Source organism: Aulonocara stuartgranti, assembly GCF_965226115.1.
Source record: "Aulonocara stuartgranti genome assembly, chromosome: 7".
Taxonomy (NCBI): Eukaryota; Metazoa; Chordata; class Actinopteri; order Cichliformes; family Cichlidae; genus Aulonocara; species Aulonocara stuartgranti.
In genome coordinates this window covers 12039427-12066704 of record NC_138945.1, presented here as the reverse complement: position 1 = coordinate 12066704, position 27278 = coordinate 12039427, and the positions used below count along the sequence as shown (strand labels likewise).

The following is a 27278-nucleotide window of genomic DNA, read 5'->3' as shown; positions in this document are numbered from 1 at the left end:
CTTAGACGGGTGGTTCAACAGACAGTTTGGGAAGTATAAGGCCATAGTGATGTCGTTGCTAATGTCCATAGCCACTTGTATTGCCATTCTCACATGATGCGGTTGCTGTCTGATCCCATGCCTCCGTACCCTATTGAGTAGATTAATCACAGTGGCACTGACAAGAGAAAGCGAGTCTCCCAAATTGCAGCTTACCCTGTTGAAAGCTGAAGATTACATTGATGATAGCGAGAGCGAGGATGATTGTGATGAGTGAAGTTATTTTTCCTGACACTGTAAGAATGATGGATATTGTGAAACCTTTTTGAATGTGCAATGTTGCTGATGTAATTAACAGAATTTTAGGAAGAGAAATCCTTGGTATTAGTGATTGGGATGCAATCAAGAGGGTGGGAATTGTAGTAGGATTTCTCTTTAATGTATTGTCTTGATGAAATGCTTTGATGTTACTTAGTTTAGTATGTCTGGTTCACACCTCATTCACACTGGGAAACAGACGGTGAGAACCTGGTGAATGTCTCCCAGGAGATGGAAGCTCACACAGGTAGGCTTGGCCCCACAGTGGGGGAGAGTCTCAAAGGTGTTAGAGGGTTTTCTGTTTAGAACCAAGGTGTGAACTGCAAGCAGTAAAAGCCTTTTGTTCTATGACTGTGTTTTAAAAAGGACCTGAACTGTTCATTGTCAGAGACAACTCTCAGTGCCGCCTGACTGACGTCTCTCCTCATGCATGGGAAATAAAGTGTTGGGTTTTAACTGCTCATCAGGTCTGCGCTTTGTTAATAAATTTCCACGACAACACACACACACATAAAGAGAGAGAGAGAGTATGCATAATATGAACGGCTACCAAACAGCCATCACAATTTGTCATACAACGAGAAGAGGACAAATCAACAATTGACAATGTATAATTAATATTAAAATCTGTAACATAATGTATTGTTTGGAGTTTAGTCTGTTACTGTTACTATTTTTACCATTTGTTTTTGGAGCAACTGTAACCTACATAATTTCCTTAGGGATTAATAAAGTATTCTGGTTCTGATTGTTTCAGTACACATGACCTGCCATGATCCAATGACACATCTGCTTGCCTGTATCTTTTGCTCGTTTCTCCTCCACTTATTTTCTCTATTTTCTAAAATGAGGACCTGATGGCTTTGAACTTTTCTTGTCCATCTTCCATTGGTTTTAATTTTGCACTCCCGTATGAACACAAATCCCCCAACCCGAAGATCACCACAACATAACCTAACAAACCTACACCTTAGTTCACAGATTCACTTTGTCTAGGGTGTATTGCTGGGATTTCACACAACCCAGGATTCAAATCATGAATACATAATGGGCTTGGATTTACAACATTATGAATGAAATGTGCTCTATTGGAAGCAGCAGGGTCCCCTCCACTTTCAACAGGTTGTGTGAGATTTTAAATCATCAAACTGTAAATTATAAATTTTAAATTGTTATTGATCTCTTTACCGCTAGTCCTAAAGTGGATACCTTTTTTCTTACTCTTCCTATATTTATTGTTTGTTTATTTGCACTGCTGTAACTGGAGCCTTGTCGTTGAGTCTCTCTATTGTACTGTATATAGCGAATATGAGAATAAAATTTACTTTGACTTCAGCACCAAGCAGGCGCTCGCGCTCACTTTTCGCATATAGAATTTCAAAAAGACATCGGTGCAAATTATAAGTCTGTATCATAATGTCTGGTGTTTTTGTGTTTGTTGGTTTGTTTTTATTTTGTTTTATTTTGCGAGTTGGTTATTAGATGCTGCTCCAGCCAGCCGGAGAAACCCCCGCCACCCTGCCCTCTCCTCCCTGTGCCGCAAGCAGCTGGCACACCTCACAAACGGAGGGCACCCTTACTCCCAGCAAATGGGCGATAGAAAACCGATCGGTGCCTATGCCATTTGCGCTGACTGATGTCGGGGCAGCATGAGTACAAGCAATTTTTTTAATTTTTTTATTTTTTGCAGATGCCCGTGATGCCGCCCCCACCATGATGCCGCCCCGGGCAACCGCCTGTGTCGCCCGTATCAAAAACCGCTATTGTAATTAGGTAACCACTGCTCATCTTGCTTGACCCAACAGGTCAAGGGTTCTGCTATGACAGTTGTCAGAGGAGAACCAGCATGACTTTGCAGTGGCAAAAATGGAATCTGTTGCATGTATGGTGATTAGCACCACTTTCAAACCAATACTCTAGTTTTCATTAAAGTACTGAGGGAGTAGCCACTTCCTAACCTCACTGGATACTCAAATTCTTTCTTTCATTTTATTGCTCTCCTTTTCTGTGTCTAAAGAAGAAAAACAAAAATAAACAAAAATGTTTTTAAAAATTACACAATCCTCTATTTTCTCTCAGCCAGTTTTTTTAAGCCATTCTTTTGGTTAAATAATTGGATACATTTTATAGACCTCTTTAATTTTTCTTCAATGCTTACAAGGGCAATGCTTACAATTTTTGTCAGTTTGCTTCTTTACATGACCCCAGTGGGTTTTAAATGAAACAGTTAAGATGTTATTTTAATGCAGACCTTCAGCTTTAATTCAAGGGTTTTGAAAAAGTATTTCACTAATTGTTATAAAGTACTGAAATATTTAATAATAATACTATAAATTTCATATACATGGGCCCCATTCTTTTAGAGATAAAAGATGTGAGACATTGCAGAGAGCCTTTATAAAGACACATAAAAAATATAAGTTATGTTAAAACTTGCATGTTTAAAAATACTTATTTGTACATCCACAATATTCTTAATATAGTCTGGTTACAGAGTTTAAATTCCTCCCTCAGTGTTCCCTCTGTGTGATCCAACTTCTCTGGATATGCAAAGTAGTGTGGTACAGGAATGACATTCTGACTTGCACCAAACACTTTTTTTTTCTTTTTGTAACAGTGTAGATAGCAAAAACTTGTCAGATAAACAAGTCAACAGTCTGGCACTTCGTTAAAAAGCAGGAATCCACTGGCTAGCTCAGAATCACCAGAAGGCCTGGAAGACAACTAAAGTGGATGACTGTAGATTTTTTTCCATGATTAAGAAGTTTAGGGAAATTCCTTCACAACATCTTGCCAAGTCAAGAACATTTTTGATGATGTAGGTATATCGTCGAAGTCTGCAATTGCAAAATTCTTTCATGAATGTAAATACATGGGATTTTTACAATAATTTGCAAACTACTGCTTAGAGTACAAGTTCACAAAGTCAAAAAAATATCTCAAAGAAAAAACTAAAATATAGTTGAGTCAGAATAATGATAAGATAACTATAGCTATGGTGAAGAAAAGTGGCAGCTCATGCACTTTTGTTTGGTTTTTTTTTAATTTCTTTTGTTTTATCTATAAAACTCAAACATGTGATATGATATTTCAATTTTATATATCTTAGATCTGCTGCACATTGTTAAAGATACTTCATTGAGGTAACATCATACAAAAATAAATAAATAAATCTTTCCTGCATCCATTTCAAATTAAAAGCACTCAAGTCTTTCACTCAACAGAAACACTGGCCTTTAGGTTTTGATTATGTCATATTTGTATGAACTTACTGTAGACAGATTTGAATGATGAAATATTCAAATATTTCAAATGATCTTTTAAAATAATTCATTGTAAGTACCATTTTTCTTGAAAGACAAGAATTATTTTCTGAGAGGTATTCATTTTCGATTTCAATGAGCTGTATATACTTTCTATTAACATTTTATTTTTATTTATTTTTCCATTTCTTCCATTGTCATATTTTGGAGACAGTAGTGTTGGACTTTGATGCACACTATATAACACACAATAGTGACATCATATGTTCTGAAGTATTTACCATATAGATTTAGCAATTTTCTGGTTTTTTGCCATTTCAGAAATACAGGCTAGATGTCTCCTAAAGGATTGGGTTCATATTCTTCATGGTTCAGATTGAAAATTAATTCATTAATTAATCAATTACCTTAGAGTTTATGGCAAGTGTCTGTTGGAGTTGGGTGCATCTCGGCACTTCTTTGAATGAGCACTTAAGTCACTGGTGCCACCGGTGGCATTCAGACGACCCCGGGCACCCTGTGTGGCACGTTGGCTATTCTCCGCCAATGACATCACAGAGACAGACTCAGTGTCAGACTGTACACTGTTGCTCCAGTCATTACTCCAGCTGCAGAGACAGGGAGGGCGTTGTTTACATAATGACAGTCTTTAGGCCTGTAGACCATTAAAGCAATTAATATGGGAAAAATTTCTGCACTGAATATCTTCTTTCTGTTATCAAAGTATGTTTTGTATTCCAGGTTATGTATGAACTATGTATGAACATGTATGCAATTTAAAATGCAAGTGTTAATTCTGTCATCAGGAAAAACCAGTACCCAGTAAATTTTTTCTGATCTTATTCATCTTTTATCTTACTAGATGAAACAATTTTCTACATCTAAAGAGAAGTGACCTTTTCAAAAGCATAGCAAAATAATAGTAGAGTAGTTGTCCGCAATGTTCACCAGGAGGTGGACACACCGGGGGGGACAGAAGGACTTGAGTCCATTTGGATTGAGACCATCAGGACTAGCACACATTGACTGAGGTATTGTCAGTGCAGACCTTATCTTATGGTACCTCATAACTCAAACTTTCTTGATGAGCTGTGACCTCTGCCCCAGCTTCCTTCAAAAGGCCTTCTTTCCCTCCTTAATACTTAAAAAAGGCATTTAAAACAAAGTGGTTTCTTGGCTCTAATACTTGCCTTCTTGTTCCCTAACTTGAATATACTTAATTTTTGTGGATCCGAATTTGTTTTTGGGAAAATGGTAAACATGTTATATTCTCACTGCACATGATGCTGGATACTGCGTTTGCCTCTGAAAAAAGGCAACCAATGAGAGAGGTTTTTACACTGGGAGGAATCTTGGAGTAATTTTTGGTCAGGATATTTCCCTGAGCACACACAATAAGCAAATATGTAGAACTGTCTTCATTCATTTGGACAATATCAGTAAAATTTGAAATATCCTGTCTCAAAATGATGCTTAAAAGCTAGTTCTCACATTACTCCTAACACTGGACTACAGCAATTCATTATAATCAGGTCGCTCTGAAATATTCCTGAAAAGCCTTCAGTGGTTCTAGAACACTGCAGCAAAAGTAGTAATAGGAACTAAATAAAAAGAGGCCCTAATTCTCCCATATTAGCTTCTCTTTATTGGCTTCCCATTATTCTAAAAGAGGAGCCTGCAGACTGACTCCCTGTTCCAGGAGTTTTATCTGTCCTGCTGTTCTTACTATGCCAAGTTGATAGCCTTTCCAGCAGACCACAGCATGACAGACTTGGAGAACTCATCACAGCACTGTCCTCAACCATGGCACACCCCAGGGCTTCGTTCTCAGCCCACTCTCATATTCACTTTTCACACAAGACTGCACCCCTATTCATAACACAATTTTTATATACAATTTTGCAGATGACACAGCCGTGGTGGGGATGATAACCGACAACAATGAGACGACCTACAGAGAGGAGGTCCAGGGATTCACATCCTGGTGTTAGAACAACCACTTGCTCCTCAGTACCAGCAAGACAAATGAGCTTGTTGTTCACTTCAGGAAACATAAAATGGATACATCACATGCCAGTGGACAAACTCTTTTTTAATTCCCTCCCCTCTGGCAGGCTCACAGTCATGAGAGCACAGACAGTATTTTTGCTCTCATGACATGCTCTCATGCTCTTAACAACAATTAAAACTTCACATGTGAATTCAACAACCCATGCATGTAGAACTCAGCAGCTACCCACACAAAGAAGCCATGATACATGCAAGGGTTTCTGCTTTGTGAGTGTTGTTATAGATTCACTCTCTCACAGGTAACTCTATTCTCAAAGCTGAATTCTGCTCAGTCTAATCAACCCGACTTTCCTCAGGTGATAGGACAGAGCAAATTTTATATTTGTTTAAATCTGGAAACTTATATTTACTCAGATGACTATTTTTAAACATTTTTTACTTCTCTTAGGAATGACTTGTGCTCCTTATTATGATGATTTATTTTCATAAAAATATGTATCATATTGTACAACAGACTAACTGGACAGGAGTCGAGAGACTTCATAACCTTTGCATTTTAAGATTTCTGGAACATTAAAGTACTCCAGAAACAGTTTTCAGTAATTCCACAGCTACACAGAAAAAATAACTGTTGATAATTAATTTGGCAAACTCATTTTCCAAGTTATAAAAAAAATCTGTTTAAAACTGTGCTTATGTTGATGCCACAGTATAACTCGGTTTAATGCTGTGAACTGGCCTTGTCTATTAAAAATGCTGTAAGGTTAATCTGAGTGTTGGGGCTTTCTTTATATTGCTGTGGGATGCTTATCTTACATCATAAATCACCTTGAGGTGGCTGTTGTTGTGAATTGACACTATATAAAAACTGAATTTGATTTAATTTATAATAACTCGTGTCTGGGACCTTCACTGAAAGTTCCTCTGTAGAGGAAGCAAGTAAAGTCTGGGGGTTATGGCTCGCTCATGCTACCCTATGCTCTAATTATGGGGGTATCACAAAGCTGGGTACTGGAAAGGAGGGTTTGTCTGTTAGTCGAGCCTCAGATTCTGGAGAAACATTGTGGTTTTTGTGCTGATCATGGAATGCTGAACCATCTCTTTAGACTCTTAAGGATATGTGAGGGTGCATGGGAGTTTTACCATCCAGACTACATATATTTTGAGCACTTGGAAAAAGCTTTTGAGTGTGTCTCTCAGAGTATCGTTTGGGGGAGTTTCTAGAGTATGCGGTATCTGGCCTGCACAACTGTTGTGAGAGCTTGGTCTGCATTGCTGCCAATAGGTTGTACTCATTTTTGGTGCATGTTGGACTCTTTGTCACAGATTCTGGTGTCCTCAGAATTTCATCCCTGCTTTTTGTAGATAAAGTGGATCTGTTGGTATCATGAGGTGGTGACCTCCAGTTTGCACTGAAGCGTTTAGATGCAGCAGGACTGAGAATTAGCACCTCAGAATAAGATCCTCAGCTATAAAAGACTGGAATACCCAGTACAGGTCCGATGTGAGATTCTACCCAAAGTAGAAAAAGGGAGCGCTGAATGTAAAAGCGAAGCTGTCAATTTACCGCCAGATCTGTCCCCATCCTCGACTATGGTCACAAACTTTGGGTAGTGACTGAATGAGGTTGCAAATACAAGCCCTGGGAATGCTTTGGTGTTGTCCTTATAAATGGGAGGAGGTGGCTGGGGAGAGGGAGATCTGGGCTCTCTGCTTAGAGTGCTGGATGGCGATCTAGCCTCCGATAAGGGGAAGAATTCTGATGGATGGATGCGTGGATAGAATGGTTGTAAACAGCCAGTCACAGAAAAAGCACTCTACATATATAGGGTTCACTTTGGTCAATATCTATTCAAGTGCTCAGTGGGCTAAGAAGTTGCCTGTAGAGTTTAAAATTATGTACAGTGATCCCTTGCTATATCGCGGTTCACTTTTCGCGGCCTCGCTGTTTCGCGTATTTTTGGGGGGTCCAGTTTTGCTTCTTTTTTTTACCGCACATTGAGTTCTGTGTCCTGATCGGCTGTAGACCAAATTGTCAAATTTACATAAATCTTCGCTAGCAGAAGACAACAAACACAACAGTGTCAGCATCAAAGGATTACAAGGCACATTAAGCAAAACCAAACAATCAGATAAGTCAAGCTTTATTCAACTTATTCTTCTTGCTTTCTCTACTTCCGCACCATTGATTCATTAATTTTGCATTCTCTCGCAGCTGCTCTATTCCCATGTTCTTGACCTGAAAAGAGGGTTTGATCTTTGGTTTCATTCTATAATACTGGACTTATTTTTCTATGAAGGTTTGAACTTTGCGATTGTTTAAACAAGAGTGAAACGTGTGAAAATGTCGATGCCTGTCTGAGAAAACTATAAAGTGTGTAGTGAGGTGTTTTACGGCCTTAAAAACATCTATAATAATTGATAAGATAAGATAAGATGACCTTTATTAGTCCCACAGGTGGGAAATTTGTTTCGTTACAGCAAAAGTGCAAAGTTATGTAGCAGAAATTAGAAAAGACTGGAATGCAATAAAATAAAATACTATATACAATAGAATAAAATAGAATAATATATACAATAGAATACAAATGTTATATACAACTTTGCGGATTTCACCTATCGCGGGTTATGTTTAGAACGTAACACCCACGATAAACGAGGGAACAACTATATATAGTTTTTCTTGGTGTTCTTACTCTTGTCTTGATCATTAGGTCACTAACAAGCAAGATGGATGAACTAATAGCGTTACTCTGGAGTCTGATGGAGTATCTGGAGTGTAGCCTGATGTGCTTTAGTGAAATACAGATGAAACAGGACATTCCCGATGACAGTGTATCTATTGAAGGCTTCCACACTGTTCGGGGTGGCAGTGACAGCTTGGTGAGTGGTAAGCAGAAAGGAGGGGGCTTGCTGTTCTTGTTAACAACCGATGGGCTAGACCTGCTCATATCTCAATCAAAGAACTAATTTGTTGCCCGGACAATTTATTTATTTAAAAAGGGACAATACAGTTTAACATTTAAACAGTTTCAATTTGGAGCATGAAACTGATATGCTGCACATAGAGTTTATAGGTATCACAAATTCATAAACATTCATTTTTTTTGTCACTTTTTGGCTTTTATATTCAAAATCCAAACAAACAAAATTACAACATTCAATTAAATAAAACCATAATACAACATGGCTCAAACCAATTAACTGTGTATTTTGAAAAATCAAATTTAAACAGTTTACACAGACTGTCTTTTTGACACTATAAGCAAGGGGTGTCAAACTCAAATACACAGTGGGCCAAAATTCAAAACTGGAACAAAGTCGCGGGCTAACGCTAATATTTATTGAAAAAAAAAATCTTCCTCTAGATATAAGAATGAATCTTTTCTTATGGACTCAAACAAGTTTTGCTGAAAAACTGAATATGGAACAAGCAAAGCTTAATACTAAACAATATATATATTAACTGTATAATACCAGTAGGCCAGCTCTAATAGTAATTTGGTATGGCTCCGCGGGCCAAATGTACAGGGAGTGCAGAATTACTAGGCAAATGAGTATTTTGTCCACATCATCCTCTGCATGCATGTTGTCTTACTCCAAGCTGTATAGGCTCGAAAGCCTACTACCAATTAAGCATATTAGGTGATGTGCATCTCTGTAATGAGAAGGGGTGTGGTCTAATGACATCAACACCCTATATCAGGTGTGCATAATTATTAGGCAACGTCCTTTCCTTTGGCAAAATGGGTCAAAAGAAGGACTTGACAGGCTCAGAAAAGTCAAAAATAGTGAGATATCTTGCAGAGGGATGCAGCAGTCTCAAAATTGCAAAGCTTCTGAAGCGTGATCATCGAACAATCAAGCGTTTCATTCAAAATAGTCAACAGGGTCGCAAGAAGCGTGTGGAAAAACCAAGGCGCAAAATAACTGCCCATGAACTGAGAAAAGTCAAGCGTGCAGCTGCCAAGATGCCACTTGCCACCAGTTTGGCCATATTTCAGAGCTGCAACATCACTGGAGTGCCCAAAAGCACAAGGTGTGCAATACTCAGAGACATGGCCAAGGTAAGAAAGGCTGAAAGACGACCACCACTGAACAAGACACACAAGCTGAAACGTCAAGACTGGGCCAAGAAATATCTCAAGACTGATTTTTCTAAGGTTTTATGGACTGATGAAATGAGAGTGAGTCTTGATGGGCCAGATGGATGGGCCCGTGGCTGGATTGGTAAAGGGCAGAGAGCTCCAGTCCGACTCAGACGCCAGCAAGGTGGAGGTGGAGTACTGGTTTGGGCTGGTATCATCAAAGATGAGCTTGTGGGGCCTTTTCGGGTTGAGGATGGAGTCAAGCTCAACTCCCAGTCCTACTGCCAGTTTCTGGAAGACACCTTCTTCAAGCAGTGGTACAGGAAGAAGTCTGCATCCTTCAAGAAAAACATGATTTTCATGCAGGACAATGCTCCATCACACGCGTCCAAGTACTCCACAGCGTGGCTGGCAAGAAAGGGTATAAAAGAAGAAAAACTAATGACATGGCCACCTTGTTCACCTGATCTGAACCCCATTGAGAACCTGTGGTCCATCATCAAATGTGAGATTTACAAGGAGGGAAAACAGTACACCTCTCTGAACAGTGTCTGGGAGGCTGTGGTTGCTGCTGCACGCAATGTTGATGGTGAACAGTTTAAAACACTGACAGAATCCATGGATGGCAGGCTTTTGAGTGTCCTTGCAAAGAAAGGTGGCTATATTGGTCGCTGATTTGTTTTTGTTTTGTTTTTGAATGTCAGAAATGTATATTTGTGAATGTGGAGATGTTATATTGGTTTCACTGGTAAAAATAAATAATTGAAATGGGTATATATTTGTTTTTTGTTAAGTTGCCTAATAATTATGCACAGTAATAGTCACCTGCACACACAGATATCCCCCTTAAATAGCTAAAACTAAAAACAAACTAAAAACTACTTCCAAAAACATTCAGCTTTGATATTAATGAGTTTTTTGGGTTCATTGAGAACATGGTTGTTGTTCAATAATAAAATTATTCCTCAAAATACAACTTGCCTAATAATTCTGCACTCCCTGTAATTAGGCTGCGGGCCAAATTTGGCCCGCGGGCCAGAGTTTGACACCTATGCTATAAGCCAACTGCCATGTTTAGGTCAAAAAACACTGTTGGCACAACTTTATCATCATCTAAATTGCACATAACATTCTCAGCAAAGTAACGGTTTTCATTTTTTGTAGAACATCTAAAACCAAAATGTGTTGGATGAAACAGTTGATTGATTGGTTGATGATCAGTTAATTGTTCTGCCATAACCTTTTCAAGTAACTTTGATAGAACAGGAAAATGGAAATTACACAATTATTACTATTAAATTTATGTGCCATAGAACCATTGTCTCTGATAACACAGGTAAACAAAAACATGTTTTTAATAATCAGAAACACAACACACTTTTCTAAACCAGTTTATAGATCTGCTTTTAGTTTTTTTTCTCACATTAACTTTTTGAATTATGAGTAATATTAATTTGCAATGGATTTGCATAGTGTCTTTATTAAACCACAGGCACCAATCAATTAACTGTTTCAGTACTCAATAAATATTCAGGTCAGTGTCAGTCAGCTACCACCATTTATTTAAAAACCCTTGTGTATACTATGTCTGGATTTGTACAGTACAGCATCCACAAGTAGTCAGTCAGTGGTGGACAGCTATTTAAAGGCCATTTTCTTGTATTTGTGTCAGTGTTGATGGTATACTTGCACACAAACCACTACATTGGACACTGATGTGTCACTCCTTACCCTGGCGTATAACGTGTTTCCTTGTAATTATTGTTATTTAACCCTTTTATGCATTAATTATGACAACCTCAATCAGGATATTTTCTTAAATATTTTATTCATCTTTTTTTATGCCTAAAGATGAATAAAAATACTTAAGAAAAAAAATCCTGATTGAGGTTGTCATAATTCACGCATAAAACGGTTAACTTAATGTCCTGATGAAAACACTCCCTGTTCATCACTCACCATGCCAAGATTTTCTGGAAATAATTTGAGGTAAGAGTGCAGGAAATGTTTTTTTATTGACATTCGACAACCCAGTTTCTGGTAGGAATTAAGCAGATGCTGAACTCCTTCCTTTTATGCAGGTGACTAGGTAATGCCCAGAAAGCTTTCGAGCCACTTGAGCGCCTCCCAAACTTTCATCCTGCAAAACAGTCTTGATCTGCAGACCAATAAATATCCCTTCCTTCATTTTTGCAGGATTCATCTTTGGAAACCTTTCAGCAAGGTACTGAAAACCTGATGAGTTTGCTTTGCTCATGGCCTTGACAAGATTTTTCATCAAGCCTACCTCAAGGCAGAGGCAGAAACCTGACAGTGCTTGTTCCTGGCTCCTAGGCATCTTATGGCTGCCAGTCACGCTTGATATAATGTTCCACAGTAGATCGGTTGTACCTCAGGCACAGGAAACAGCATTATTTGGTGAATTCTCCTCGCATTCCAATCAAAATACCAATCACCTTCAGATCACCACAGATGTTCCACTAAGGATTTTTATACGTGACTAATTCAAACAGTGTCTTCATATTGTCATAGGACTCCTTTAGATAAACAGAATGGGCAATCGGCATACTTGGTTTGGCATTTCCAATATGGAGTAGGACTGCCTTCAAGCTTCTTTGTGAAGAATCAATGAAGAGACGCCATTCAGCGGGAACATGCTCTTGTGACAAACTGCTAAATGTTGATGTTCTGTTGATGTCATGACAATAGCACAGTGAGCCATCAGGAGTGAAGAACGCTGTCAAGTTATGACTTTGACTTCTGTAGTGAGTTTACAGTAACACCCTTGGTAAGCACATTCTTCTGCTTAACCCTCAAAGCAATAAAGTTTGTCTTTTGACAGATTCAGATCACAAACGAGATTGTTCAGCTCTACTTGTGTAAAAGTCTCTGGTTCTGAATCTTCATTGGTCACGTAATCAGGATCTGATGACTCTGGATTGTAACTAGATCCGCCTTGAATATGTTCCTTACCACCTTCTACAGAAGCTAATCCATCATGTGGTCATCATGAGGAACAGACCTTATTGTAGAATCCAGGGTGGGATATATACAATTTTGTGCTTGTTTTTTCAGAGAATCCTTTTGTCTTCAATTAAGATGGCGGCGCGCACAGACGCAGCAGCTCTATGCTCTCCACTTAGGTGCCTTTCCTTTTTGTTTCTCCTCTTTTTATTATTCTTTTGTTTATCTTATTATGTAAAGCCAAATTTTCCGACAACCATCTGGAATTATGCAAGATCGGATATAAGAGCCAGATCCCAATTACCAGTGATTATCAGAGGGTGCACAACATCCCCCCGGAGATAGCCAGAACATCGGGTTCTCCGTGGATTGTTATTGGCTCTGCCAAGAAACGCAGGCGGCGGAAGGAACGCAAACTGGTGCACAAACACTAAGATCATCACCACAGTCTGCTCCCCGGACATAGAGGAAATGTCTGTCATGTGCAGACCTTTCTACTTGCCCAGAGAACTGCCTGCAGTGCTAATAACAGCAGTCTACATACCACCAGACGCTAATGCTAGCTCAGCCCTTGCATACCTGCATGACATAATCTCTGAACAGCAACGGACATACCCAGAGGGAGTACACATCATTGCAGGGGATTTCAACAGAGCATGCTTAAGAACTGTGCTGCCTAAATTTGTACAACATGTGAAATGCCCTACGAGAGGAAATAACACCTTGGATCTGTCACGGCGGGGTGCGCCGGTGTGTGTGTGGAAACAGGACCCAAAAGCAGATGACGATGAGGAGTAGTAAGGTTTTAACAGAAGGTGAAGCTTTATTGCGATGCCGGCAGGAAATAAACCAAGAGACCAAAAACACTAAACTGGCAAGACACTAAGAAACAAAACATTAAAGGTACTAAGACCAAAAAACTATAACTATGACTGAGGTGAGATTAAACAGACGAAAACTATAACCATGACTGCGGTGATGTAAACAGACGAACCGACAATGGCATGGAGAAAACAAAAGGCTTAAATACAGACATGAGGTGATCAGGGGAAGTGGCGACACATGGGGGAAAACAGCTGACAGACATAAACCTAATGACAGGACCAGGAGAGGAAAGCTAAATACAATAAACAAAGAACACATGACATTGCCAGAATAAAACAGGAAATACTAAAACATGACAACACAACTTAACAGACCTAATACGTGATGAATAATTACAAAACCCCAAAACATAGAAAACCAAGAACAATAACTGCCTAAACTAAAGGAAAATACGAAATAACACAAAACTGATCACATAACAAAATGAGACAAATACAAAGAAAACTCAGAGTGCTGGGTCGGAGACCCAGCCTGTGACAGAGCCCCCCCCTCAAGGGCGGATTCCAGACGCCCGAAAACACCCAGAAAACAAAACCACAACAACCCACCAAGGGCGGGCGGCGGGGGCCCAGGACGGAGGGCCAGAAACAAGGCCACAAAAAACAAAGAAACGAAAACACACAGAGCAAACACAACAATGGCACAAAAAGTCCGAGACCCGACTTCAGGAGGGCGACCATGAACCCGGCAGAACAGGAGCGAATGGCGAAGCGGTTCAGGTGGCCGCCCCGGAGGCCGACAACAAAACAAAAGACAGTTCAAAAGTTCAGGAGGCCGACCAGGAGGCCAACGGTCCAGCAGTCCAAAATCCATGAGCTCAGGGGGCCGACCCGGAGGCCAACGGTCCAAGAGCCCAGAAAACAGTTCAGGAGGCCGGCCAGGTAGAAGGCACCGGTGGCGACGGAGCAGATCAGGAGGCCGACCGGGCGGGAGGCAGCGACGGCGACCGAGCAGGTCAGGAGGCCGGCCGGGCGGGAGGCACTGGTGGCGTAGCAGTTCAGGGGGCCGTCCATGACGGCGGCGTAGTTCAGAGGGCTGTCCATGACGGCAACGACGTCCAGTCATCGGCCGGACAGAACGTGCAGGACGAGCAGGCCGGACAGGATGTGCAGACCGGACCGGACGTGCAGGACGAGCAGGCCGGACAGGACGTGCAGGCCGGACAGGACGAGCAGGACGTGCTGGCCGGACGGGACGAGCTGGCCGGACGGGACGAGCTGGCCGGACGGGAAGTGCAGGAGCAGACGAAGCTGAACACTCGGAGGCCGGACCAGGCGGAGCTGCAGAGGCTGAGGCCGGACCAGGCGGAGCTGCAGAGGCAGAGGCCGGACCAGGCGTAGCAGCAGAGGCAGAGGCCGGACCCGACGAGGATGAAGACTCTGACGAAGCTGGACCAGACGAGGATGAAGACTCGGATGAAGCTGGACCAGGTGACGACGAGGCGGCCGCAGGTGGCGGCTGAACGGTCCCCTCGGACCCTCCAGCTGATGAGGCATGAGGCTGGACGGGCTCCTCGGGCCCTCCAGCTGACGAGGCAGGTTGCTTTACAAGTTGCAGCAACACACAGTCTATAGTGGGTGAAATGAGTTCGTATGAGTTCTCAGACTGAGGTGTGGCAGAACCAGGTGAGGCGTCATCCTCAGGCTGAGGCGTAGAAGCAGCAAGCAGTAGCGCAGCAGGTGGTGGTCCTGCAGGCGGCGGCACGGGAGCCGCAGGAGGTGGCGCTGCAGCCACAGGTGGTGAAGCAGAAGGTGGCCAGACGGGCTCCTCAGGCCCTCCAGCTGACGAGGCGTGAGGCTGGACGGGCTCCTCGGGCCCGCCAGCTGACGAGGCGTGAGGCTGGACGGGCTCCTCGGGCCCGCCAGCTGACGTGGCATGAGGCTGGACGGGCTCCTCGGGCCCCCCAGCTGACGAAACTTGAAGCCGGCTGGGTTCAACTGAACCTCCAGCAGACGAAGCACGAAGCTGGCTGGATTCTTCTGAAACTCCAGCAGACGAAGCACGTAGCTGGCTGGATTCTCCTGAACCTCCAGCAAACGAAACATGAGGCTGGCTGGGTTCTCCTGAACCTCCAGCAGACGAAACATGAGGCTGGCTGGGTTCTCCTGAACCTCCAGCAGACGAAACATGAAGCTGGCTGGGTTCTCCTGAACCTTCAGCAGACGAAACATGAGACTGGCTGGGTTCTCCTGAACCTCCAGCAGACGAAACATGAGGCTGGCTGGGTTCTCCTGAACCTCCAGCAGACGAAACATGAAGCTGGCTGGGTTCTCCTGAACCTCCAGCAAACGAAGCATGAAGCTGGCTGGAGTCTTCTGAACCTCCAGCAGACGAAGCATGAAGCTGGCTGGGTTCTCCTGAACCTCCAGCAGACGAAACATGAAGCTGGCTGGGTTCTCCTGAACCTCCAGCAAACGAAACATGAGGCCGGACGGGCTCCCCGGGCCCTCCGACTGACACTGAAATTGGCTGCACCAGCTGTACCTCCGTCTCCAAACCGGCCTGGATAGCAGTCCCACAGCAGCTTAGCTGAGCCTGATGGCTAGCTTTTCCAGGGCAAACAGTCTCTGTATAGCCGGGCTCATTAACCGGAAAAGTAGTGTCAGTTTCCATAACCTCCGGAGAAAAAACATGAGGTGCCAAGATATAGTCACTCACTTGTGTTTGTGTAATGGAGTGTCGGCGGCGCGCACGCCGCTTTTTCTTAGGAGTGGAAGACGGCGGTGAAATAGGTGGAAGTCCCTGGTAACTCCGAGGTCCCCCGAGAGCCAGTCGAGTTCCCCGGAAAGAGTGCTCGTGCTCCGGAATGAGCCACGGCTTCCACCGGAGCTCCTCCTCCAAGAGAGCGCAGAATATAGACTGGCGCTCGTCGTCGTCCAAGTCTATGGTGTCCGGCGCTTCCTCGCGCTGAACTGTGACAGGAGTATGGCGAAACTGTGATGAGGGCGTGGAAACTGGTGAGCTGAGAGGTGGTGACGCTGCGGCGAATCTCAGCGAACCGACACGAACACACTCAGGTTCCGGAGGCAGCAATGGAGATGACTGATTGTGGGGTTGTTGTGACTGGTGGGTGCTGGAAGCCTTTTCCTGACTCGACAATCCCTGGGCCTGCAGCATCTCCTTTATCTTTGTAAAGGCATCAAGTATGGCAGGTGAGTCCGGGAGCTGGAGAAGGCGGGGATCCCTCTCCATGATAGCTTCAGCAACGCTAATCATTACCTGCTTGCTCTTTAAATCGGGCGCTGTAAGGATGCGGTCGAGGATCACTTGGATCCGAGCAGTCTCCTCCAGACACTCGGTGAGAGCAGCATCCGCTGGGTCCATACTGGTTCGGTTCGTTCTGTCACGGCGGGGTGCGCCGGTGTGTGTGTGGAAACAGGACCCAAAAGCAGATGACGATGAGGAGTAGTAAGGTTTTAACAGAAGGTGAAGCTTTATTGCGATGCCGGCAGGAAATAAACCAAGAGACCAAAAACACTAAACTGGCAAGACACTAAGAAACAAAACATTAAAGGTACTAAGACCAAAAAACTATAACTATGACTGAGGTGAGATTAAACAGACGAAAACTATAACCATGACTGCGGTGATGTAAACAGACGAACCGACAATGGCATGGAGAAAACAAAAGGCTTAAATACAGACATGAGGTGATCAGGGGAAGTGGCGACACATGGGGGAAAACAGCTGACAGACATAAACCTAATGACAGGACCAGGAGAGGAAAGCTAAATACAATAAACAAAGAACACATGACATTGCCAGAATAAAACAGGAAATACTAAAACATGACAACACAACTTAACAGACCTAATACGTGATGAATAATTACAAAACCCCAAAACATAGAAAACCAAGAACAATAACTGCCTAAACTAAAGGAAAATACGAAATAACACAAAACTGATCACATAACAAAATGAGACAAATACAAAGAAAACTCAGAGTGCTGGGTCGGAGACCCAGCCTGTGACAGGATCATGTTGACTCAAATATTAAGCAAGCCTACAGATCTGTTCCCCTCCCCCACCTGAGTATGTCCGACCACCTCTCCCTACTCATTGTCCCGGCATACACACCACTCAGGAAAAGGACAAAGTCCACCATCAGAACCATTTATACCATTTCTGAGGAAGCTCTCGCTCAATTGCAGGACTGTTTTGCTCTCAAAGAGTGGAGTGTCTTTGAACAGGATGACCTAGAGACTCACAGAACCGCAGTGCTGGGTTACATCAAACACTGCATAGACACTGTCACCACAGAAAAGCGGGTCCGGGTCTACCCCAACTGTAAACCATGGATGACAAGCAAGGTTCAGGCACTGTTAAAGGTACGCAACTGTGCATACAAATCTGGGGACCAGGACATGTACAGCAGAGCAAGAGCAGACCTTAAAAAGGCATCAGAGCAGCAAAACTGGACTATTCAAACAAGCTATCAGATCACCTCTCTGATAACAACTCCAGGAAGGTATGGGAGGGCCTGAAACACATAACCAATTACAAAGCCAATGGGACAAATATAGATAATATGGACAGCTCGTTAGCAGAGGAACTTAACCATTTTTTAACCGCTTCGAGAAAACTGCAGTCACCCCCACCATGCACACCACCCTGCCCACAGCGTCCTCTGAGCACAGCCCCCACACATTTAGCCTCCAACAACATCAGGTCCGCAATGTGTTCAGAGCAGTAAATCAGAGGAAAGCTGCTGGGCCCGACGGAATACCTGGTAGAGTGCTCAAAGCCTGTGCCTCCCACCCAGCTTCGACCCCCACCAGTTTGCCTATAAGGCAGACTGAACTCCTAGTGTCCTTCTACCGTGCCACTATCGAGAGTGTGCTGGTGCACGCCATCCCTGTGTAGTACACTGGTTGCACAACAGCTGACAAGAAGAGACTACAGAGGGTCATCAAAACTGCAGAGAAGGTGATTGGCTGTCCACTCCCCTCCCTGGACTTAATTGCCAGCTCAAGATGTCTCTCCAGAGCCAGGGCAATTATAAAGGACCACCTCCATCCTAACCTCCACCTCTTCAACATCCTGCCCTCTGGAAAAAGGCCCAGATCCATCAGGTGCAAAACCAGCAGACTAAAGAACAGCTTCTTCCCGTGGGCTGTCAGAACTCTTAATGCAAACTAAGAATGTGTAAAGACTTCCCCAACACATCCACTCTGACAGTGCTGTTGATCATCTATGTGCAATATCTAAGTCTTTCCATGTTCTGTGCAATATTTTTGGCTCATGTGCAATATTTTGGTCCCAGTCTATTTCAATGTTTCTTACACATACACCATTGTATATAGTTTCACTCACATATATGTATACATATACACTGCTTTTTATTGTATTTATTTATTTTCCCCCCTTCGTTGTATATTGGTTTCTCTTCTTCTTACTTTTGCACCTTTGTGGTCTAGCTACCCAATTTCGCTGTGCAAGAAACTGCACAATGACAATAAATAGCTCTAAGTCTCTAAGTCTCTAAGTCTTCACATGGCAAAAATAGCAATCATTGAGATGATCTCACGGTTTCTGCCACACCATCAGGATTGCAAATAGCATTGCTGCTTTTTGCAGAGTTAGCAAGTCCACTGGAACAACTGTTGCAGGAGAAATGTTGACCCCAAGATTTATCCTGGTCACCCAGTGGACAGCCAAAGTACAATTTGTATATCTTCTTAAGGTCTGTGGTAATTAGGCAATGTTGTGCTTTAGTTGTTAATGAACCACCCAAGTAACAGAAACTGTCTAGGGCGCAGAGCAATTGCAATTTTTGGTATGAATTAACCAAAAAAAAAAAAAAAAAGAACTCTGCTAGCTAGCATAATGGACAGGTTTTTGACGGGGCTCGCACACAAACGAAAAGCAGAAGTTGAAGCATCACCAAATATGCATACAAACCCACTTCCTTCCAAACCAAAAAGCAGAAAATATGATGAAGCATTTCTTGCGCTTGGCTTCACCTGCACAACGGTGGGTAATGAGTAGGGATGGGTATCAAAAACCGGTTCTTGTTGAGAACCGGTTCCCACTGTTTCAATTCCTTGGAATTGTTTGCCATTTTTGCAAACGATTCCCTTATCGATTCCAGTTTCCCCGAATGACGTCACCACGTTGCGGAGCGTCATTTACCTGGCAGGAAACATGGCGGCTCAAACGCTCAAAAGTTTGGTTATACTTTTCGAGAACAGATGACAACAGGGCAACTTGCAATACTTGTAAAGTATAAAGTAGATATTTTGTTTAAGGGAGGAAACACTACGAATATGCAAAAGCATTTTCTCACAAAACGCACAATGACCTTAAATGAATGTCGTGTTTTTAATTCCGCTCCGGACTCGTGAATCTCAACCCAGCAGCAGCGGTAACGTTTGCACGTCTTCTCCCGTTAATGCGGCAGGTAAATAATCAACTAACAGTGCATATTATGTTAGCGTGATCTGCCTTATTACAAAACCTGCCATTACTGTGCATTTAGGTGACCATGATGAGCGAGACAGACAGAGTCTGGCTCAGATGCTGGCAGTTCTCGCTGCAGTCTATTACTAGTAATACTATAACTTTTTTATACATGGGCCCATACTGGTAATGACTGATGTCATCGCCACAGTCAACTACATCAAAACACGACCTGTGAAAGCCCAGATTTTTTCGGCACTGTGTGAAGAAATGGGCTCCAACTACACAGCCGTTTTGTATCACAGCGAGTCCCAATGGCTGTCATGTGGGAAGGAGAGAGGTCTTTGAACTGCGAGATGAGATCCGCAGCTTTTTGAAGAAAGAGGGCAGTGATCTTACCAACAAATTTAACTGTAACAACTTTCTCATGAAACTGGCATAACTCAGTGACATGTTCCTGAAACTCAATGAACTAAATTTACAGATGCAGGGCAGGAACACTCACCTCCCACATCTGACAGATAAAGTCACATCATTTGTCAGAAAACTTGAAATGTGGAAGCAACGAGTGAAAGATAGAAACGTGGACTCATTTGAGAATTTGAAATCATTCATTGAAGACAACAAGCTGCAGAATACAGTGATCCCATGCATGAACAAACACGTCTGCCCTTCAGAAACATTTCCAGAGACATTACCTGGTGCAAGATTCCAAATAATATGACTGGATCCGTGACCCCTTCAGTCCAACACCCCCTGCTGACTTCAGCACATACAAGGAGGAACAGTTCATTGATCTTACCTGTGATTCAACTAAGAGGCTGCAGTTTAATTCAAAGACCCTGAAGATCTTCTTGTAAAACAAATTGCAAAAAAGCAAAAAAAGTTTGGGTGCCACTGATCTATTCAGTTGTGTAAATCCACAAGAGCAGTAAAACTTAGAGCAGTAGTAGCCCAGCTCAGTTAATCACAGTTTGTGAAAAATCTGCTGGAGTTCTCAATAAAAAGTTCTTTGAGTTGTGATTATTTTCCCTATTGACTACAATTTTAGGGTTCCTCCATGTGCTGAATCCCACTTTAATCCCTTCCATACTCATTTTGCTGGTTAGAGACAAGAAAAAGTTTGGGTTTTTTTTCCTTCTTTTTCAATTTCCATCTTCTACTAAAGTAATTCAAGTATAAGCTGGGCTACTATAGCGCCAGGTTCAGTTAACTTTGTAAAAAAACTGCTGGTTGAATCATCTTCCAACAAGCAACAACTTTTTACTTTCTTAATTGGAGTATATTTCAGAGCCTGTACTTTTTCGCTTTTATTTGAGTAAAGAAGTTGAATTAGTAAATGGACTTATTCTTATACAGGGAGTGCAGAATTATTAGGCAAGTTGTATTTTTGAGGAATAATTTTATTATTGAACAACAACCATGTTCTCAATGAACCCAAAAAACTCATTAATATCAAAGCTGAATGTTTTTGGAAGTCGTTTTTAGTTTGTTTTTAGTTTTAGCTATTTAAGGGGGATATCTGTGTGTGTAGGTGACTATTACTGTGCATAATTATTAGGCAACTTAACAAAAAACAAATATATACCCATTTCAATTATTTATTTTTACCAGTGAAACCAATATAACATCTCCACATTCACAAATATACATTTCTGACATTCAAAAACAAAACAAAAACAAATCAGCGACCAATATAGCCACCTTTCTTTGCAAGGACACTCAAAAGCCTGCCATCCATGGATTCTGTCAGTGTTTTAAACTGTTCACCATCAACATTGCGTGCAGCAGCAACCACAGCCTCCCAGACACTGTTCAGAGAGGTGTACTGTTTTCCCTCCTTGTAAATCTCACATTTGATGATGGACCACAGGTTCTCAATGGGGTTCAGATCAGGTGAACAAGGTGGCCATGTCATTAGTTTTTCTTCTTTTATACCCTTTCTTGCCAGCCACGCTGTGGAGTACTTGGACGCGTGTGATGGAGCATTGTCCTGCATGAAAATCATGTTTTTCTTAAAGGATGCAGACTTCTTCCTGTACCACTGCTTGAAGAAGGTGTCTTCCAGAAACTGGCAGTAGGACTGGGAGTTGAGCTTGACTCCATCCTCAACCCGAAAAGGCCCCACAAGCTCATCTTTGATGATACCAGCCCAAACCAGTACTCCACCTCCACCTTGCTGGCGTCTGAGTCGGACTGGAGCTCTCTGCCCATTACCAATCCAGCCACGGGCCCATCCATCTGGCCCATCAAGACTCACTCTCATTTCATCAGTCCATAAAACCTTAGAAAAATCAGTCTTGAGATATTTCTTGGCCCAGTCTTGACGTTTCAGCTTGTGTGTCTTGTTCAGTGGTGGTCGTCTTTCAGCCTTTCTTACCTTGGCCATGTCTCTGAGTATTGCACACCTTGTGCTTTTGGGCACTCCAGTGATGTTGCAGCTCTGAAATATGGCCAAACTGGTGGCAAGTGGCATCTTGGCAGCTGCACGCTTGACTTTTCTCAGTTCATGGGCAGTTATTTTGCGCCTTGGTTTTTCCACACGCTTCTTGCGACCCTGTTGACTATTTTGAATGAAACGCTTGATTGTTCGATGATCACGCTTCAGAAGCATTGCAATTTTGAGACTGCTGCATCCCTCTGCAAGATATCTCACTATTTTTGACTTTTCTGAGCCTGTCAAGTCCTTCTTTTGACCCATTTTGCCAAAGGAAAGGACGTTGCCTAATAATTATGCACACCTGATATAGGGTGTTGATGTCATTAGACCACACCCCTTCTCATTACAGAGATGCACATCACCTAATATGCTTAATTGGTAGTAGGCTTTCGAGCCTATACAGCTTGGAGTAAGACAACATGCATGCAGAGGATGATGTGGACAAAATACTCATTTGCCTAATAATTCTGCACTCCCTGTATAGCACTTTTCTACTCTTCCGAAGTACTCAAAGCGCTGTATACAACATGCCACACTCACCCAATCACATCCATTCTCACAAGCACTTTCTCTATACATAGTGCTTTCTAACTACTATCACACACATTCATACTCTGATGGACGCATCACAGAGCAACTTGGGGTTAGTATCTTGCCTAAGGATACTTGACATGCAGACTGGAGCCAGGGATCAAACCACCAACCTTCCGATCAGTAGGTGACCTGCTCTACCTCCTGAGCTACAGCCACCCCTAGTACTTCAAGTTTTAATGGAGTTTTTTTTTTTTGGTCTGTACTTCTAAGTAAGTACAGAATGTCTGTATTTTTGCCACTCTGGGTGAGAGTAATATAAAGCTTTAGCTTTATGTAATTTCAAGACTATGATCAGTATTACTTTAGTAGTTAATGCTGTTTTTAGAGCAAAATCTATTGTTCACTAGTTTTTTCACAAGTTAATTTATTTCACTATCTAAAAATGGAAGGCAATTTTCAACTATATTTCAACTAACACTTGATTTGACACTTGACACACAGATTAAAAGTAAAGCTCAATTCTACGAGGAAAATCAAATTCCCACACAGCTTTTCTTAAAGTGTGCACTGAGTTTAAGTGTTAATGGTTCTAATGACCAAAGTCACATATGTGCTAAACAGTGTCCCACATACCCTACATAGTTTGCTCTGGCAACAAATTCAATTACTACATTATACATAGTGTCCTCTTGTGTTACCTGGACCCCGACCAAGTAGTAACCAAGTAACTCAATAATATCAAATACCCAAGGTGAAAATATAAAGTCATTCTCTTACCTTTGACTGGAGATGTTGGTGAGTGTGGTAGGATTATGCACAGATAAGGTATATTTGCTTGTGGAAAGGTTTGTCTCTGTCTCCTTTTCAGCTGTATGCTTCATTGTCTTTCCATTATGTTGCTATAAACAGAAAGCAGAAACCACACTGACAACTGTTATGAATTTACAGATTCAAATTGTGATTCCTTTTATTTGATAACAGTAACAGCATACACCAATAAGCTGCAAATCTTGAAGAGGCAAGTTAGAATTTGGGCGTCCAGTGGTAGAGTTTGCCACATTGGAGTCAATACCAGTACTGGTATTCTTCCTCTTATTCCTTAGACGTTGCCTTAAACGGTCCCGTAGTTTCTTTCTCTGCTTCCTGTTTGTAAAGAAACAAAGTAGATCGTGAAAGAGCCCAGATCGCAACTTGGATACATAACTGATGGCAGTCCCACATAAACAAAAAGATAGTAAAAGTAATTCATAGGTGATGCTAGCAAAAGTAATTTATGTTTATAACATTGTACAACAGTACAATGAATATGGTTGTATTGGCCACTAGCAACACAAATTCCTCAAAATTCTCTCAGCCCACTTGGTTTTACCGTATCTCTGATCATTGAATTGTGGATGATGTCCAGCTTTATAGGTAACTTTAGAAATGTTATAATGGTTTCACTGTGTGAAGAAGTGCAATGGATGAATGTAACAGACTTTTGTAGCTAAATCACAATAAAAGACACATCAAATCATGCTTTGAATCAGATATTAAACAAACATACATTTTCAATTACAAAAATTGTAAAACTAATAGTCTATACTAATGTTTGAACCAAGGAGGTCTACTGCACAATTAAAATTGTACAATTGAGCATCTACTAATTAAAATACTTCAGAGTATCTCATCTTAACATCTTTTTTTATTCTTTGATCTGAATACTTTCTTTTATTGATGCCCCTTCTTTTTTATACATTTTGCATTCATTTATTCAACCACAACTACAAAAGAGAAACTGCACCCTGAATTTGGCGGTACAATATGAAACTATAATAAAATCAGGGACAGTACCTACATAGTATACAATGAAAAACAAAAAATGGCATTAATGACATTACTTGGTTTTGCAGTAGGCAACCACACACATGATTCCAACGACTAGGAGCGCAATGCAGATTCCAGTTATTGTTAAAATACGTTTCTGATACAGCTCCTCAGCTTCTGAAAAAAAAGGACAACCATTCTTTAAAACATTATATCTAAACACACACAGTCAACCACAAACACACACAAAGACTCTGTCAGCCCTAAACCCAAACAATTTTTAAAACGACTCTGTAATACAGTTTTTATATTTCTAGCAACCACAGTCCACATGCAAAGATTTGAAGAGAGATAAATCTGTGTCTTTAATCTAACTGAAATGTAATTATTAGAGGGGGAAAGGCAGTGGCAGGTGTATTATGCTCTTTGATTCCCATAAGCTTATAATTCATTTTTTTTTTTTTTTTTTGTCCAAAATTAATCTAATTTAAATCAGTCGTAGAGGTGACAAATAACAAAGTACTTCATTTCACATCACTGCATACCTTCAAATATCAAAGTGGTTTGAAACTAAACAGTTAATACACAAATATGGATGGGTACCGGTATCCGGTGCCATTATGGCACCAGTTCTGACATAAACGGTAGTAATCAGACCGAAAAGCACCGCACATTTCATTGCTTTATTTCGGTGCTTTTTTTTCTTGAGATGTCATACACTTTGGATTCTAGCCAATCATTTTACCTTTCCAAGGATAGTAGGTGGGCCCAGGTAGGTATGTTCTTTTAGAGCAGAGCTACAGATTAAAAATGCCCAAGGCGAAGCGGTCAAAAGTCTGGCTGTACTTCACAGCAAAAGATGCAAACTCAGCAGCCTGCAACAAGTGCTTTAAGGTGATACTGTGATACTGTCAAAGGAGGTAACACCTCGAATCTGATGAAACACCTGGCGACGTATAGCATTTTGTTAAAAGCCGAGAAATGCGCCGTGTTTGATAGCTTGCTGCAAGACCTCACACCAAGCACATCTACTGCGGGTGTGGTGCCTGTTATCGGATCTGGAGTTAGCAACATCCCCCTAGAACCCGAAGAGGAGAGTCCTGGCCCTAGCCCTGCCAGTGTAGCAGAAATGATGGCAGATGATAATGCTAGCAGCAGCCGTTCTTCTCTTAATGTGGCTTAATGTTGTTCGTGTGTAATTTACGTTGAGTAGGCTAACCACGTTATTAAATTAATGCATGTAAGGTGACCTAGCAAACACCGTCGTAGTTACATGCGGCTGTCTTCTTGTTTGATGGCAGATACTCCCTTCACCCTGGCCAAAAAAGCTAAAATGACCAAAGAAAAAGTGGAAAACAGCTAAACATGAGAGGTCTTTGGACAAAGTTTGTGTTTTTTCCATTGTTTAAGCACTGCTTCCAGCCAAGAGTGATACCATATATGCCCTATAGCTGCAGAAAAGGCTAACATTGTTATCTTTTTACAAAAAAACACAGCTAAACATGAGAGGTTTTTGGACAAAGTTTGTGTTTTCCATTCTTTAAGCACCGGTTCGAGCACTGTTTAAGCACTGGCACCATTTCAAAAGTACCGGTGTGGCATCAGTATCTGATAAAACCTAGACGATACCCATCCCTATACACAAAGGACTATCCTAACGGTGTTTCACCAAGGATTATTACATATAAAGTGACGGAAAAGGCAAAAACGTGTAATTTATGCATAACTTATTGTATGTTTGTTTTGGGGAGTTTTGCCACATCAAAACGAGTGTCAATGTACATAAGATATATTTGTGATACTTCAGAATCTAGATAGACCTACAGAAGAGGAGCGAGCATAAAAGGAGTAATATAGCAGGTAAATTAAAAGGCAATGTTTCAGTTAACAAGTTAACAAGTATCAGCAGACACACAAACTGTTTGTGTTCAGCCTGCACACTGTGTCCACTTGTGTTTCCCAGGTAGAGGAAAGAGTGAGAGCAAACGTCACACAGCAATGGAGAATGATAAGGACTACTCAGTGACATTTGATAAACTTGGCGTTGGAAATCAGCCAAAACAATTCATTAAAAACATCTGCTTACATCTTCTTGAATTCAAATGTGTAAATCTACAAATATTAACAAAATCTCAGAGCCGCAGCAGCTGATCACAGCCAGTGTACAAAGAAAATCTATTGAGGCTCATGTAACATATGTGTTAAATACTTGTAAATTTCACCCCAAACACCTTTTTTTAAATTAAATATTTCATTTTGCATTTTAATCTCCTGCCTGTGTGATCTGAGTCTGTGTGTGTTCATGTGTGTGCGCGCTACATATGACGTAGGCGCGTGCATGTGTGCCCCGGTCACCGCTCCTTTCAGCATGGCCGGAGGAGAGGTGTCCTGGCAGACGCGACACACACAGCTCAGGCCTTTATTTCTGTGTTGCAGATGTGCAGTAAAAAGCCAAAGACCCAGTGCTGTCTCCTGTCTCTTACTTTCATGCCAGAACACAATGCATAGACAGACGTAACATACAGATGGGTTACATTGGTGCATCAAGCATCGACGTCATCTCGATCACCTCTGCCCTTTGCAACACATA

At 41.8% G+C, this 27278-nt stretch overlaps 1 protein-coding gene across 7 annotated transcripts in view; it reads right to left on the bottom strand.

Annotated features, from left to right (window-relative positions):
* The window catches only part of nrg1 (neuregulin 1), a 62119-nt gene that overhangs the window by 15238 nt on the left and 19603 nt on the right, over window positions 1-27278 (bottom strand). For 3 of the 7 annotated variants that reach the window (XM_082540186.1, XM_082540183.1, XM_082540184.1), the window contains 3 exons: window positions 24763-24865; window positions 23875-24025; window positions 23660-23781 (listed from right to left, as the gene is read on the bottom strand). In XM_082540186.1, the coding sequence (XP_082396312.1) occupies window positions 23660-23781; window positions 23875-24025; window positions 24763-24865 (376 nt within the window). Of the gene's footprint in view, window positions 1-2415; window positions 3135-3967; window positions 4169-23659; window positions 23782-23874; window positions 24026-24762; window positions 24866-27278 lie in introns of those variants that run through there. The other 4 variants (XM_082540187.1, XM_082540185.1, XM_082540189.1 and 1 more) reach the window with 3 other exon arrangements.